Here is a 17680-nt window from a genome sequence, read left to right on the forward strand (position 1 = left end):
AGTTTATGTCAAGAGCACTAGAAGGGGAAGCCTTTTCCCCCTGTGTCTTCCTAAAGCTGGGGACACCAGAGTGGCCACATGGGCTGGGGCTTGAAGGGTGTATTGGAACCATGCACAATCCCTCCCAATTCAGTCTCCTCTCCTATCTCTCCACCTTCTCCTTCCACCTTCTCAGTGCCTTAAAAAAACAGGAAACACATACTAGTACTTTAGGCAGTTTGTAGTTATAAATTGCTGAGAACAAAATGGTTATATATTTTTATTGATGTATTTTAAAATATTCAAAAATGGGGCCGGGTCACACCTGTAATCCCAGCACTTTGAGAGGCCGAGGAGGGTAGATCATGAGGTCAAGAGATCGAGACCATCCTGGTCAACATGGTGAAACCCCGTCTCCACTAAAAATACAAAAAAAAAAATAACTGGGCATGGTGGCGCATGCCTGTAATCCCAGCTACTCGGGAGGCTGAGGCAGGAGAATTGCCTAAACCCAGGAGGCAGAGGTTGCGGTGAGCCGAGATCGCGCCATTGCACTCCAGCCTGGGTAACAACAGTGAAACTCCGTCTCAAAAACAAAACAAAACAAAAGAAATGTGTACACCTTGCTCTGACACAGTCTGCAGTACTATCTTTCTAAATGTAGAGTCCCCATTTATCTTTGCTTATCCCAAACTGGCCGGAGCAGACAGCATGGGACAATGTGGAGCATGCTTATTTGGTGTGTTGGGGCTCAGAAACTGATATCCAAAATACAGCACTTTGACATGCTGGACTGAAAAAGCCTCAAGATCTCTCTGACTTGCCCAGCACTCCCGGCCAGCTGTCTCTCTCAAAGCACACCATAAGGCTGAAGTTCTTTTATCTGTCTAATAGCCACAGATCCACCAAGGAGAACAACTGTTTTTCTTCCCCTCCCTATAAGACCAAGAATGTAACCACACCTGAAAAGAGATAGTGAACAAGGTCGTTTCTGTGACCTGGTCCATTCATTCTCTCAAGTCATCCTTTACTGCCCCTCAACAAAATTCTTTTCCTGGCTCTGTTACTTGTTTTGCCAGATGGTCTATAATGGGGTGTCCAATCTTTTGGCTTCCCTGGGCCACACTGAAAGAAGAAGAATTGTCTTGGGCCACACATAACGATAGATGATGAACTTAAAAAAAAAATCTCATGTTTTTGAAAGTTTACTAATTTGTGTTGGGCCACATTCAAAGACTTCCTGGGCCTCATGCAGCCAGCAGGCTGTGGTTTGGGCAAGCTTGGTCTATAAGCTTCTGAACCTCCTTGCGGGGGCGGGTACTAACTCTATGGTTCTCCCCGTGTACATGTTAATCAAATTAGTCTGCTTTTTCTCTAACGAATCTACTTTTTGTCTATTGATGTCTGTTGATTTTTCAGTGAAACTTGAGAGGGCAGAGGGGAAGCTCTCCCCTAGCTTCTATAGTGCTTGTTCTTGTTTTCACAGATCTAGCTCTGGAGGGAGGGCCTGAAAGGCCCTGTCACTTCCATCTGACGTCTTTCAAGTAGGTCCAGAATGTAAAGAAATAAGGACAGAAAAACTCACATGAGTAATTATTCAGTTGTTCACGTTCACTCTTTATTGCCCCCTCTCCCCTATCTCCCAGGCTGCTCCCCCAACTCTTTAAGTGGTGGGGATGAAGAGGGTGAGACAGGAGAGAAGTTAAAAGCAGAGAATTTGAACTAGGAGTGATTGGTGATCCCTTCCACGAACATGACCTCTCTGTGTACAGAGCAGCGGAGCCCCAGGGCTGTGTTGGGCTGGTTAATCCTGCAGAGGCAAACACTCCCAGCTTATGAAGCCACAGGGTGTGGGAAAACTTTCTCCATGCCACCCATGACCTCCTTGCTCCAGTGGCTGCAGAAGGAAGGGGAGTCAGGGAAACAAGGCAGAGGTACCATGTTTGTCATTCACATTCCAGTTTCCTTCACGATAGCGTTTTATCACTTGATTTACATGTCTGTCGTTTAATCAGCCTGTTTTAAGAAATCAAAGGATGGTGGCATTTAGCTTTGTTTTCCAGTCTTTCTACAGATCAGGAAGGTTTGGTTCCGTTAACTGCAATGCCCAGAGTCGCACAAATAGTAACTGGCAGTCTTCTCATTCTTTCACTTATTCTGTTGTGTGTTGATTCATTCATCTGATATTTATTAAAGTCCTACTATATGCCAAATCCTGGAGATACAAAGATGGGGAAGAATTAGATGACAACCTCTGAGGTCGCTTTCAGTTTTAAGTCTTTATGACAGAGTGAAGGTGACATTTCCAACCTCCTCTCCTATATTGTATTCCTCTGTCCATAGAAATATTTATTCTTTTTTCGGTTACCTCTCTATTTGTCTTTATAAATGCCATAGCTATAGGGGGCCTAATTTTTTCTTTTATGATATTCTCATTTAAATTAACCATAATAGATACAATTCCTAAAATAATCCTTAGAGGTATTTCTGAGGTCAGAGCAGTCTGAATTCTATACCCTGACTCTATTCCCATCTGCAAAGCTTTCTTACCTCTCTGGAGTCAAAGGGAAGCTGTACTGATAAGCAGCTGGCTATTGGTGAGGTCTGGAGCTCTGTTCAGGTCTACATGCAGGAGAAGGTGAAGGTGGTGTGGTGTTTTCTCCACTGAGAGTTTGGGGAGCTCCTGAGCTCCCTGGAAGGCAAGGACCTGGAGCCATTACAGACCTTGAGAACAACAGACTTGTGGACTTCACTGAGTTTTTCTGATTCCTAAAGGGCCAAGATGGAACTGAGTAGAATTATTGAATTCCTTGCCCTAGCTAGCTCTCTGGAGGCTTTTCCTGATTGCCCCTGCAGAAGAATAATGACCCACTATCTTGTACACTGCAAGCTTTTAACCTGGAGGTCATCTTGCCTTCAAACTACAGGGTTTCCAACACTTATATCAAAAACCAGAGCTAAGCCCCAGTGAGCCGACAAGGAAAAATGACTACCTGCCTAAGGGAGACTGGTGGACAGAGAAAGGAAGACCTATACAAAACTCACAGCACGAGTCTGGTGAAAAAGAACTGCGAGGAGACAGAAAAATCTTTAAATAAAATAACAATAAAAATAAGGCTTGAGATTCAAGTGCTACGTATGCATTTAAAAAGCCTTTCAAATTTGAATTATACAAATTTTGATTTGAATTATAAGTTCGGGGGAGAATTAGTGAGTACGATCATCCTTTGAGATTCAAATTAATGACATGGAAAGTCAGGTGCAAGAAATGGCTGAAAGTACACACACACGCAAATTAGACAGACATTGTGAGAGCCGAAGTCAGCAACTTGGATAATACTGATGGGACCCGTGTGCTTGCTAAAGAGAAGCTCCACAGAGGAGAAAGAACAGATGGACAAGCCATAATTCAACAAGTAATGGGGAAATTTTTTCCCAGAATAAACACATTTGTCTGCTAACTGCAAGGGCTTACAATGGCCCACCTTCAACTGATGCCACTTCACCCAACTCCACACACAAATATAGGAGCATCCCGGGAAGAAACACTGCACACTCTTTCCAGACAGACAGAATAAGCAGTTGTGTACCTAATGTGTTTGAACCCAGAGCAGGACATCTTCTTAACATCCTCTACCTCTGTATAACAAAATCATATTTAAGTGCTAATTACTGAATGAGGCAAACGATTATGCTAGAATAAACACATAGACAGTGAAAATAGTCTTTTATGAGCCAGATACTATGGCTCAAGCCTGTAATCCCAGCACGTTGGGAGGCTGGGCAGGGCGGATCACTTGAGGTCAGGAGTTTGAGAACAGCCTGGCCAACATGGTGAGACACTGTCCCTACTAAAAATATAAAAAGTAGCTATGTGTGGCAGCCCATGCCTGTAGTCGCAGCTACTTGGGAGACTGAGGCAGGGGAATCACTTGAATCTGGGAGGCAGAGGTTGCAGTGAGTCAAGACTGTGCCACTACTCCAGCCTGGATGACTAAGTGAGACTCTTGTCAAAAGAAAGGAGAGGGGGAGAGAGAGGAAGAAAAGAGAAAGAAAGAAAAACAAGAGTCTTTCATGGGCTTTTGAATATCTAAATATATGAGTATAAAATAAAAATAAATGTTACAGTGCCCCAAATGGAAAAAGTGATAGATGAATTGTTTGATTAGTATCTTATCAGTAAAACATATGTATGCCTGTACATATTAATCTATCACAGAAATGAAGTACAATTTTTGCTTTTTGAAAGCCTTCGTATTTGAACATTGTGTAAATTCCAATACTGCCAATAGCTTTGTTGTTTGGGGATTGACTCTACGTAGAGCACCATGAGCAGTACACTGCTTATGAAAGGATAAGTAATGAATATGTGCGAATTCCAAGTGTACGTAGGAGCGTTATCACTAATGTTTAGGAATGCTGCCACATGGTGCTGGTAAGAAACCACCAGCCTTTTACTTGTTTTTATTACTGGTTTAAAATTGTCCTTGCACTTTAGGTGGATCCCTTCCACCAACTGCGTACTTGGCAGCAATAGAAAATCAGTTACTTACAAGGGAAAGATACTTGACTGCCGTTGGGCTCATTTTAGGACTATTGGAAGAAAAAGACTGCAATTCCTGCCAAGAATTTACCTGATAAAGCAAATGAACATCTTCAAGGACATACTTAGCAAATATATCACCTGTATACTCCTTTTGTGTATATAGGTGGGAGGGAAAAATATGGATGAGAGGGGAAAAAAAAAACAGTTCTTATCAGTGAAAGTTTGTATCTCTGACCATGCACATGGACACATATGGTCCATATTTCTGGGTTTTATAATATAATAGCTGATGAAGAACTCTAGAAATAGAAGAAAATTCTTCTAGATTCTAAATTATCTCAAGAAAACCTAGACGTTTCTGGGTGTTTGTGGCAAAATGGTTCAATGATCAAGAAGGCAGTATTTGGACAGTTGGATTTTGAGGTTCCTATGTGAGTATGTAGAAAGGGGATACATGGAGTGTGAAAGTAGGGGGAGAGTGTGTCAGAATGCAAGAAATATTTGGGACATACGCATCTGACAGCAGCAGGAAAAAGACAGTCGACATTAGCGCAGCGGATAAGTATAGCAGAACTTCCACATTAACAAGGGAAAACATGGAGTGAATAGCAGCTTGCTCAGACCAGCAAAATAAGCGGGGAAAAGAAGAAACCTCAATTTAAAATAAGTAGTCTAGATAAAGTAAAATAAAAAAATAAAATCAAGACTATGGCTACTAGGCTAACTACGAAAACGTCAATTTTCCTATCACACATAGAGATTACTCGGTAAAGGTTAAAAAAATAAACTAAATTAAAAACCCTCATAGTAATCATGCACACAGGAATCATCAGTGGGTTTAAAACTATTGTGTGAAAAACATACACACAGTTTCATATAATGTCCTCGGAGATGACCTGTTAATTATAAAGGGAAAATTGTAGCTTCTCAGTAGAGAAAACTGGGGGATATCGCCTTAGCTACATTAATATCACCAATAATTGGAAAAAACTGACATCATGTACCTCCTATGTGTCAGAGCAAGTGATGGACCAAGAAGAGCACAGGCTCATGAAGGTAGTTTTCTTGCCAAAGATGCATAACCAGAATGTATTAGGAAATGACTGGGCCATCCAACAGTTTGAAGCCATTCAGAATGAAGGGAAGTCTACAAACAAATGGCCTGGGCTCTTCAACAAATCAATATCAAGAAAGACAAAAGAGGTCGAGTCGCTGTTGGAGATGAAAGCAACCTAAGGATACAGGACAACTCCATAATCCCGGATTAGGAAAGAATTGCTATAGAAAAGACGGTATTAGAAAATTGGTGAAAATTGAATATAGACTGTTTATGAGACGATAGTTTTGTATCAATGTCATATTCCCTGAAGTATTTAAAGGTGAATGGCTAAAATATCTGAAGCCTACTCTCAAATAGATCTGCCGAGACACACATACACACACCCACAGAGAGCCCCCAGGGCCCCCCACACACACTGGGGGATAAAAGCAGCAGCAGACAGAGAGAACAAGTATGGCACAACATTGGCAGTTGGTGAACCTAGTTGAAGGATATAAATGGGAGTTCATTGTCCTCGTCTTGCAACTTTTCTATTAATTTAATTTTTTTTCAAAATAAAAATTGTAAACGACTTTACTATATTCTGTTTTTGTTTTTTTTTTTAAAGACAAAATAAATGAAAATAAAGGGATGGCCAAAAAATAACCAGGAAAAATAAAGTTTTAACATTGATCATTAAAATTGCTAAACTGGATAAAGAAAAACATGATGTAGAAGGAAACGTTTATGCAACGCAGCAACCAAAACAAGAAAGAAATTGTGCCTCTACCAACATAGCATCTAAATACATAAGGAAAAAATCTTTGGAAAAATAAGGAGAACTGAAAAGAATATCTGCTAGCAGACAAGAACAAGTAAGGATGTAGAGGAATGGAAAATATGTATTCCATAAATAATATATAATAAATCATCTATAATATATGAAACATAAATATATATACAGCCTTACATATCACAAATAATTTCTTCTTTTTCACAAAAAATCCTTCAGCAAATTTTTAATAAAAATTTTACCACACAAATTTTCTGGTTATAATCCAACAAAATTGCAAATAAACAATAAAAAAGTAATCAAAAATGTTTATTTGAAAATATGAAATGCATGTTTAGATAACCCTTAGTTTAAAGACAAGATTCAAAGGAAAATTTAAAACTATCTGGAAAGTTCTACATAGGGAAAATAAAAATTTTTCCTTAAAAACACAAAATTTTGTTTTAGTCTTTGTTTATTCTCTCCTAAAGTCAAACATAGATGATATCATGTAAGTGATTTTTGGAGTGGGCTTAATGAAAAGTTAAATTAAGTATATTCTCGGAATATGGAGGTATAACTTATCTTTACATGAGATTTAATTTTTATTAAACTTCTAGTAATTTCTCAACATATTATCAGTTTTTTGTTTTGTTTTGTTTGAGACCGAGTTTTGCTCTCGTTACCCAGGCTGGAGTGCAATGGCACGATCTCGGCTCACCGCAACCTCCGCCTCCTGGGTTCAGGCAATTCTCCTGCCTCAGCCTCCTCAGTAGCTGGGATTACAGGCTTGCACCACCGTGCCCAGCTGATTTTTTAGTAGAGACGGGGTTTCACCATGTTGACCAGGATGGTCTCGATCTGTTGACCTCGTGATCCACCCGCCTCGGCCTCCCAAAGTGCTGGGATTACAGGCTTGAGCCACCGCGCCCGGCCCATATTATCAGTTTTAATGTGTTGGCATGGTTATCAACTTCAGTTTATAATAATCGTAAATTATGTTTTGGATTTTGACAGTTTACAAGAATATCTGGGAAGTCAGCATGAGTCTCAGCTTTGTGACATTGAAGAGGATGCAGCTAATGTGGCCAAGTTCCTTGATATCTTCTTTCCTGATTTTAAAAAAATTAAAAGAATGAAATTAGAAAAGATATTGGCATTACTTCGACCAAATCTCTTTCATGAAAGGAAAGGTAGGGAATCGAGCATAAATTGTTTAAATTGTTTAAGTATTTTATAGAGGGGATTTGAATAAACCCTAGTATAATTATATTTAAAAGCATTGTTTTAAATTTTAACATTGAAGAAAGAGCACCTAGAGTAAGAAATTTAGTATATTAACTTACTAATTTCTTAATAAAAATGAATAAAACATTTTTGTAGCTGAAGAGTTTACAAGGCATTTTCCAACCTGTGAATTTGTTAGAGTAGATTTTAACATTGCAGGAATTATTACATAATATAGAATATTTCTCAAACACCTCAATTCAAACATAACTGAGAGTGTGGGTCTACCATAATTGATAGTGTGACTTGAACAAGATATATTACCGAGTTTATTTCTTCACATGTAAAATTCAGAACATTAAAATGAGAAAACATAAATAAAGTGCTTGGCACATAAAGAGTTCTTTTTAATCTCACCCCATATTCTCATAGCAGAGTGAATGTGGCAGAACAAGAACACAAGTCATAAATTAACACTTCATTCTTTTTTATACCTAATGTATGAAACATAATTAACATTAATATTTATATATTGACCTTTTATTCTCTGACTTGTCGAACTCCCTAGGAGCTTCCTAGGAGCTTTGATATAGTTTCCTTGGCATTTCTGTGTAGACCAGGATTTCTCAACCTCAGGCCTGCTTACATGTTGGGCTAGATGATTCTTTGCCAAGGGTGGAGGATTGGCTGTTGCAGGTGCATCGTAAAATGTATAGCAGCATCCTTGGTCTCCACTCACTAAAAGCCAGTATCAATACCCCCTACTCTCAAGTTGTGACAACCAAAAATGTCTCTGGAGGTTGCCAAATGCCCCATGTAGGACAAAATCTCTCCAGCTGAGAATCATTGAGGTACACGGTAATATGGTTTGCAAAGTGAGATACTTGAACCTCTTCATTTCCATCTGTATGTCTTTTATTTCGTTTTCTTTCCTCGTTGAGCTAGCCAGAACTTCCTGTATGATGCTGAACTGGAGTGAGGAGAGGAGACATCCTTGCCTTGTACCTGATCTTTAGCAACAACATTTGGTCTTTTACCATTAAGTATGTTAACTGTGTATGTCCTTTATTACATTAAGAAAATTGCCACCTCTTCCTAGTTTGGAGAGAATTTTTATCATGAATGGATGTTGTATTTTTCTCAATGTTTTTTCCATATTTATTGGTGTGATTGTGTTTTTTTCCTTCATTTTGATAATATGGTGGATTGTTTTTATTTTTTATTTTTATTTTTATTTTTGAGACAGAGTCTTGCTCTGTCACCCAGGCTGGAGTGCAGTGGCACGATCTTGACTCACGGCAACCTCCGTCTAGCAGTTTCAAGCAATTCTCCTGCCTCAGCTTCCCAAGTAACACTACAGGTGCCCACCACCACACGCAGTTAATTTTTGTATTTTTAGTAGAGATGGGATTTCACCACGTTGGCTAGGATGGTCTGGATCTCCTGACCTCATGATCCAGCTGCCTTGGCCTCCCAAAGTGTTGGGATTACAGGCATGAGCCACGATGCCCAGCTGATTATTTTGATTTTTAGTGTTGAAACAGCCTTGCATTCTCCAGAAAAATCCCACTTGGCTGTCATGTATTGTCCTTTTTACACACTGCTGGATTTGATTTGCTAATATTTTGTTGAGAATTTTTGTGTCTATATTCAGGAAGTGTATGTGTTCATTTCTTGTAATGTTTTTATCTGGTTTTGGCATCAGAGTAATGCACGTTCATAAAGTGAGATGAGAAGCAGCCATTCCTATTTTATAGAAGAGATAGTGTAGAATTGGAGTTATATCTTAAATGTTTACTGGAATTTATGAGTAAAATTATTTAGACATGGCGTTCTCTTTTTGAAAGATTTTATTTTTGTCTTTTAGCCATGTTGAATGTCTTTTAATATTTAAGAGATAATATTTTCAAATACATGTAATTTTTAAATGAATAGACTTTATAGAACAGTTTCAGGTTTACAGAAAAATCAAGCCAAAAAAGTAAACAGTTGTAGATTTACAGAAAAATAGTACAGAGTTCCCATATACCTGCTCCCTCCTATGCCATTAATAAAAACAAACGTATATATACATTTGTTTGTTTGTTATTATTATTATTTTTTTTTTAGATGGAGTCTCACTCTATTGCTCAGGCTGGAGTGCAGTGGTATGATCTCGGCTCACTGCAACCTCTGCCTCCCAGGTTCAAGAGATTCTCCTGCCTCAGTCTCCAGAGTAGCTGGGATTGCAGGCGTGCCACCACGCTGGACTAATTTTTGTGTTTTTAGTAGAGACAGAGCTTCCCTATATTGGCCAGGGTAGTCTAGAACTCCTGACCTCAAGTGATCTACCTGCCTCCGCCTCCCAAAGTGCCGGGATTCCGGGCGTGAGCCACAGCACCCAGCCAGTAGATGGCCTTTTCAGGTTTACTTCTTTGAGTTAGCAATGTGCAGCTTAGTGTTCCTCCACGTCTTCCGGTGGCTTGATTGTTCATTTCCTTTTATCACTGAACAATATTCCACTGTGTGTGTGCAATTACGTTTATTTATGTAGTTACCTATTGAAGGACATCTTCCAGTTTTCAGCCATTATGAATAAAACCGCTGTAGTTGTTCATATGCAGGTTTTTGTGTGGATGTAACTTTTCAATTTAACTGGGTAACTATCTAGGAGCGTGAGTATAGAATCATGTTGTAAAGCTATGTATAGTTTGTAAGAAACTGCCAAAATGTCTTCCAAAGCAGCGGTATCATTTTCCATTTTTGCCAGAAAATGAATCAGAGTTTCTATTGCTCTACAACCTTGCCATAATTTGGTATTGTCAGTTTTTGGGAGTTTGGTTATACTAATAGGTGAATAATATTATCTTATTTTTATCTCTATTTGTAATTCCTTAATGACATATTATGCAGAGTTTCTTTTCATATGCTTACTAGTCATCTTTATATCTTCTTTGGTGCTGTGTTGTCTAGATTTTCACCCATTTCTTAGTTTAGTTGTTCATTTTCTCATTGTTGAGTTTAAAATTTTTTTGTGTATTTTGAACACAAGTCTTTATCATGTATGTGGTTTGCAAATATTTTCTTCAAGTTTTTGACTCTATGGTTTCTTAAAAGTGTCTTTTACAGAAAATTTTTAATTTTTAATATAGTCCAGCTTCTTCGTTGCTTCTTTTTAGATGTGGTTTTAGTGTTGTATGTAAAAACTCGTTGTCAACCACAAGGTCAGCTAGATTTTCTTCTGTGTTATTCTGTAGAAAGTTTATAGTTTTGTGTTTTACATGTAGGCCTGTCATCCATTTTGAGCTATTTTTATGAATAGTATAAGGTCTGTGTCTAGATTCATTTTTTTTTTGAGAGGGTGTTTCTCATTATTTCAGCACGATTTATTGACAAGACTGTCCTTCCTCCATTTTACTGCCTTAGCAATGTTATCACAAACCAATCGACGATATTTGTGTGGGTCTTTTTCTGGGCTCTCTGCTGTGTCCCATTAGTCCATGCGGCTAGGTGAGATGGTATCAGTTCTCTAGCTATGTTCTTCAATACTAAGTCACATCTTTGGCCTTTTCATATAAACTTGAGAATCAGTTTGTCAATATCCATGGCCACAAAAATAACTTGCTGAGCTTTTGATTGGGATTGTGTTTAATCGACAGATTACAGGGATTGAGAAAAACTGACATCTTAACATTGTCTTGTTATTTATGAATACGGAATATCTCTCCATTTATTTAGATCTTTCATTTCTTTCACCAGACTTTTGTAGTTTTCTTCATTTAGATTATTTACATATTTTGATATATTTTTACCCATGTATTTCCTTTTCTTGGTGCTGGTATAAATTGTTTTGTTTTAAATTTCAAGTTCCAGTTGTTCATTTCTGGTATATAGAAAAAAATTGACTTTCATATATTAATTATAACCTGAACCTTTGCTGTAATGTTCTCTTATCAGTTCCAGGAATTTTGTGTTACTGTCGGTGGTGATGATCATCATCATCATTTGGGATTTTCTACGTAGACAGTCATGCGTTCTGTGAACAACAGCTGCTACGTTTCCTCATTCCTCTTTTATTTCCTTTCCTTGTGTTATTTCTCTAGCTAAGATTTCTGGTATGAATTTGAAGAGGAGCAGTGACAGGGAGTAGCTTTGCTTTTCTTTCCTGACCTTACAGGCAAAGCGTCTAGCTGCTCTCCAGTAAGTTGAGAAAGTTTCCCTTTATTCCACCTCTGGCGAGAATTTGTATCATGAATTAGTGTTAAATTTGTCATATGATTTTTCTGCATCTACTAATATAATCATCTGACTTTTCTTCTTTAGCCTATTAGTGGAAATTATGTTAACTGATTTCCAAATGTTGAACCACCCTGGCATAGTTGGAATAAATCCTGCTTGGTCATGGTTTGTAACTTTTTTATATATTGTTAAATTTGAATGGTTAATATTTTGTTAAGAATTTTTGCTCCAATGTTCAGGAAAGCCATTGGTCTGTAGTTTTTCTTCTTGTAATATCTTTTTGAATATTATGGTAAGGCTGGCCTCATTGAATGAGATAGAAAGTGTTCCCTCTGCTTCTATTTTCTGGAAATAAAAAATTGTTTCCAGAGAACTGGTGTCATTTATTCCTTAAACATTTTGTAGAATTCACTAGTGAAATAATCTGGTCCTAGTACTTAATTTTTTGGAATGTTATTAAGGATTAATTCAATTTATGTAATAGCTGTAGAGCTAATCATATTACCTAGTTCTCATTGTGTGAGTTTTGGTATTTAATATTTAGTGTATTTCAAAAAATGGGTCAATTTATCTAAATTAGCAAATTTGTGAGCACAAAATTGTATTGCAGAGAAAAAGTCTGCTGTCAGCTTGGTTTTTGTTCTTTTGCAGAAAATTCAGTGTTTGTTGTTGGTGGTTGTGGCTTGTTTTATTTAGATACTTGCAAAATATTTTCCCTTTACGTTTGCTTGTTTTTCAAGACTGTGCAGATATCTAAGAATGAACTGATGTTTACATATTTATTTAACTACTAAGCACCTTGCTTAGAAATTTGCCTTTGATTGATGAGAAGTAAGATGTCAAGGTGTGGGCCAGGTGCTGTCGTTTGTGCCTGTAGTACCGCACCATTTGAGTCCAGGTGGCTGGATTACTTGAGCCCAGGAGATCAAGACTAGCCTGGGCAACATGGCAAAATCTCATCTCTACTAAAAATAGAAAAAGTAGCCAAATGTGGTGGCCCACACCTGTAGTCTCAGCTACTGGGGAGGCTGAGGCAGGAGAATCACTTGAACCTGGGAGGTGGAGGTTGCAGTGAGCTGAAGTGGTACCACTGCACTCTAGCCTGGGTGACAGAATGAGACCCTCTCAACAAAAAAAAAGAAAGAAAGAAAGAAAAAAGAAAGAAGGAAGGAAGGAAAGAAGGGAGGGAGGGAGGGAGGAAGAGAAGGAAGGAAAGAAAGAAAGAGAAAGGAAGGAAGGAAAGAAAGAAAGAGAAAGGAGGAAGGAAGGAAGGAAGGAAGGAAGGAAGGAAGGAAGGAAGGAAGGAAGGAAGGAAGGAAGGAAGGAAGGAAGGAAGGATAAGGTGCTTTGGGCTTTGAAGTGTGATTTTTTTATGCATCAGGTTATTCCATGAAATGTCTATGCAATTGCTACATACCTTTATCTAGAACCAGGAATTCGGTGTGTCTCCATACCTGTTACCAAATACAGCATCAGATAGTGTCACTCACTGGAATGCTTGAAAGGATGTTTGAAAATTCTCATGGACATAGTACAAACAAAATAAAATATGTATTATTATATTCATCATGGAATTTAGAGTGAAACAATCCTTTAGTGGTGAGTTCAAAGAAAATGCCATCTTGCAAATAAGGCACACTTGCCAATATTTTTTCAGTTTATCCATTGGACAGTGAGGACCCTCTCTATACCAGGTTTATAATTCGTTTGTCATCAGCTAACTGAGAGAGTGCAAATTAGGGAGGGCAACCTTCAGGATTCTCAAGGGTCATCAATCTACCTACTCTCCCATTAATTCTACTTTTTTTTTTTTAGCTTTATTCAGATTTACCTTCCCTCAATATTTTTCCTCAGCTTTTATCATGAGTCATTTCAAGAAGCCATTAATGAAGCTATGAATATTATATGGCAATTGCTTGGGGATTGGCTGTCACTTTTTAATCTGTGGTCATCAGGTATCCTCATTTGAGAAATCTTTTCACAAAATTAATAATTAAAAAGAACTTCAGTATCCTCTAAGAATTAATATGATTTCATCTTTTCAATTTCAAGAACTACACATCCTGTGTTTTCCTTTTTTTTCCCTGTGAGATAGTTCTGAAGCAATTATTGCTTAAACTGTATTCACATGCATGATACTTTGTTTTACTCTTTCCTTGCAATTGTAAAGACGGCTTAGTTCTAGTTTTTTCACTTTATTTCCCATGCAGCAGAGGAGAAGTAATGTATCAGTCAAGATGCTGGGTTTTTTGGTTTTTTTTTTTGGCCTTGATAAGGAGCTTAAGGCTGTTCAAGATCTCAGTCAATATTTGTGCTTTTAATTTATCCCTCTTTGTCACAAGATGACCTGCATAGCTCCAAACATCATGTCCCCCAAACATTCAAAAGCAGGAAGCAGAAGGTGAAGTAGGACAGGTTTTTCCTGGGTGCCCGTCTCAGATGAGTCCCCAGTGTGTTTCCTATAAATATCATTGACCACAGCTGGATCACATTGCCACACTATCTGTAAGGAAGGATGGAGGGGTGAGTATTGGATTTTCTAGGCTTCTGCAGTGGGAAGCAGGCAAGAGAGAAGATTGAGAAATACTTTCAGATATTTAATCAACTTGTTTCTTCCCAAATGGGACAAATAAAATTGTGGTTATTAAATATAGATTTATTTATAATGACTTTCATAATTGTATTGGTTGATTGATTAAGTTACTATCTACACACACACACACACACACACACACTCACATTCACATGCATATATCCAAGAAAAAGATTTAATGAGATACATGTGTGTGTGTGTGTGTGTGTGTGTGTGTTGTATATGTGTATGCGTGCGTGATGATTCCTACGTGATGAAAAATTGGAAATGGCATTGTAATGAGATGTTAAGAGATATTGTTCACCTTAAATTAAAATCGAAGAAGCTATTTTTGCAAACTTTTAAAATTTCCTGAGAATAAACTACATCGTATGCCTTCAGGATACTATATAATGTATTGTGTACACAACCAGTAACCTACCAGTTTAAAACTGATTATGTGACTGTTTTTATTTAGATGATGTTTTGCATATTATTAAAGATGAAGACTTCAAAATACTGGAGCAAAGACAGCTAGTATTATCAGAAGATGAAGCACAAGCACTGTGCAAGGAATATGAAAATGAAGATTATTTTAAGAAACTTATAGAAAACATGACCAGGTAGAAGTCAGATTTAGAAAACTCAGTCTGATTTATTTCTGAATCATGTAAACTTTCTTTTAAGTCTGCTTTCTATCAAGTTGCCAAGTCCCATTGAGTTGAACACCAGAACTCCAGGGTGTACAATACTATCAAGTTTAAGCAGAGAACTGACTGACTCTCAAGAGCTTTTGGAATCTCATAGTTAACTCGTTCTAGGAAACAATGAGTTGCTAGAAATCTGAAGGGTTTCTTTCTGGAAGAATAACTGAAATAGAAATTGAGGCAGAAATCCTACAAGGGCATATAAACCAGCAGGAGCCCAGGAACAATGAAACATCTACAAGAATCATGGCCCTTCTCTTCCCCTCCTTTCTCTGCTTCTGTTCTTTTATAGATATACTCCTGAAAACATATAAATGGAAACTAACTTTAGACCTTTGTTAAAAAGGTTATTTTATATGTTACGTGTTTTTAATCTATTTACCAACATGAAACATTGCCTGTATGTAATTAGCTACTGAGCCATACTTTTTATTCCCTCTTTGTTCTCTTTGCTAATAGTGGTCCATCTCTAGCCCTTGTTTTATTGAGGGATAATGGCTTGGAACACTGGAAACAGTTACTGGGACCAAGAACAGTTGAAGAAGCCATTGAATATTTTCCAGAGAGGTAGGATTCATATCATGGGTCCCTATCTGTTTTCATGCGCCCCATTTAAAATATCTTTTTAGATGTCGGGTATTGGAACCACAGCTCTGAACCCAGGGAGCTTCTCAGGAAAGCTTTCTAATGACCGCTGCCTCCTTGAAAAGAAGTCGCAGGCCCTAAGCCACTGTGTACTTAACTTACTTTTGCACAGGGTCAAGATCTGCAATGACTTGCTGTTATTCATAACGCTGGAACCACTTATATAAATTGTGTTGTATTATTCTGTTCTGTTCTAATGACTTTTAAACTTCACTTCTTTTCAAAGTTTATGTGCACGATTTGCGATGGACAGTTTGCCAGTCAACCAGTTATATAGCAGTGATTCGTTAGAAACTGCTGAAATGGAAATAAAGCATTTCTTTCCTCTTCAAAGCACCTTAGCCTTGATTAAACCTCATGCAACACGTGAACAAAGAGGTAAACATTTAAGAATAAAAGCCAATATATACATGTTCTCCAAATTTTGTGAACATTTAAAAAATTTACAAGCAGAAAATCAAAACAGGAAAGAAACAGAAAATTCAAAAAACAAAAGTTGCAATGAGTATGCATAGACTTCATTTAGATTCAACAATTAACTTTGTCCTATTTTCCCTCACTGTCTCCACTCCCTCCCTCACCCTTCTCCTTGTCTTTCACTGAATCAGAAAAGGTATTGAATTTTGCTGAAGTCCTTTATAGAATTTATAAAAGCGATGAGTTTTTTTTTATGGATATATTAGTATGAAATATTATGTTAATGATATTTCAAATATTGAACTATCCTTCCATTTCTATATAAGTGTTGCTTAGTTATGATGCATTTTGAGGTTTGATTTTGGATACTGTTTGTTTCTATTTTACTTGTTGTTGGTTTTTTTTTGTATTGAGACTTAAAAGTGAGATTGACCTCTACTTTCCGTTTTTTGGTTTGGTGTCTATCAGGTTTAGAAATCAATGGAATATTTCATAAGGAATGTGAACATCTTTTTCAAAGCTCCAAAAGAGTGTAAGCAGCACTGAGATTGATATTTGAGATTTGGTTAAATTTTCCTGTGAAAACATCTGGGCCTGCTGCTTTTTTATGGGATAATTATTTGATTGCTTTCTGTTTCTTTTATGAAAATTGCTTTATTTAAACTTTCTATCACCCTCTGAGCAAGTCTCATTAAATTATGTTTTCCTAGGAAGTTATCTCTTCATCTATGTGATTTGTAATTTCTTATCATTATTAAATTTCCTCTGTTTCAATGATTATTTCTAACTTACCCTTTATATTTTGTTCCCTTTCAAACAATAAAAATTTAATTCATTCATGAGTTCTACGTTTTTCTCCTAACTATTATTTTTGGTTTTATCTTCACAATTTTCTTCCTTCTGTTTTCTAGTAGTTTTCTTTTTATGTTCTTCTAGCTGAGTTGGATATTTATTTATTTTCAACTTTTAATTTTTAATGATATGAATTTTAAGGTTGTACATTTTTCTTTGATTACTGCTTTAATTATAGCTCACAGGTTCTAATGTGTAGTGTTTTCATTGTTATTGATTATTGATAATTAATTATTAAAATTGTGTAATTTTGGTTTGTGTTTTCCCTCGGGCCTTACAGTTATTCAATAAATACATTACTTTTTTTTTTTGAAACGGAGTTTCACTCTTGTTACCCAGGCTGGAGCGCAATGGCGCGATCTCGGCTCACCGCAACCTCCGCCTCCTGGGTTCAGGCAATTCTCCTGCCTCAGCCTCCTGAGTAGCTGGGATTACAGGCACGCGCCACCGTGCCCAGCTAATTTTTTGTATTTTTAGTAGAGACGGGGTTTCACCATGTTGACCAGGATGGTCTCGATCTCTTGACCTCGTGATCCACCCGCCTCGGCCTCCCAAAGTGTTGGGATTGCAGGCTTGGGCCACCGCGCCCGGCCAAATAAATTACTTTTTAAAGAGACTTTTAAAAATTCTGGTAGAAGAAAAAGCTTGCATTTTTTGAAATTATTATGGTTCTGTTGAAGTACCATATGGTGAACCTTTGTGAAGA

At 37.5% G+C, this 17680-nt stretch overlaps 1 protein-coding gene across 6 annotated transcripts in view; it reads left to right on the top strand.

Moving 5' to 3' along the window:
• NME8 (NME/NM23 family member 8) overlaps nt 1-17680 on the top strand; it is a 52864-nt gene that overhangs the window by 21854 nt on the left and 13330 nt on the right. For all 6 annotated transcript variants that reach the window (XM_054237002.2, XM_035253190.3, XM_035253194.3 and 3 more), the window contains 4 exons: nt 7354-7529; nt 14832-14976; nt 15520-15627; nt 15932-16083. In XM_054237002.2, coding sequence (XP_054092977.1) covers nt 7354-7529; nt 14832-14976; nt 15520-15627; nt 15932-16083 — 581 coding nt within the window. The remainder of the gene's footprint in view (nt 1-7353; nt 7530-14831; nt 14977-15519; nt 15628-15931; nt 16084-17680) is intronic.

Source organism: Callithrix jacchus, chromosome 11 (assembly GCF_049354715.1).
Source record: "Callithrix jacchus isolate 240 chromosome 11, calJac240_pri, whole genome shotgun sequence".
NCBI lineage: Eukaryota > Metazoa > Chordata > Mammalia > Primates > Cebidae > Callithrix > Callithrix jacchus.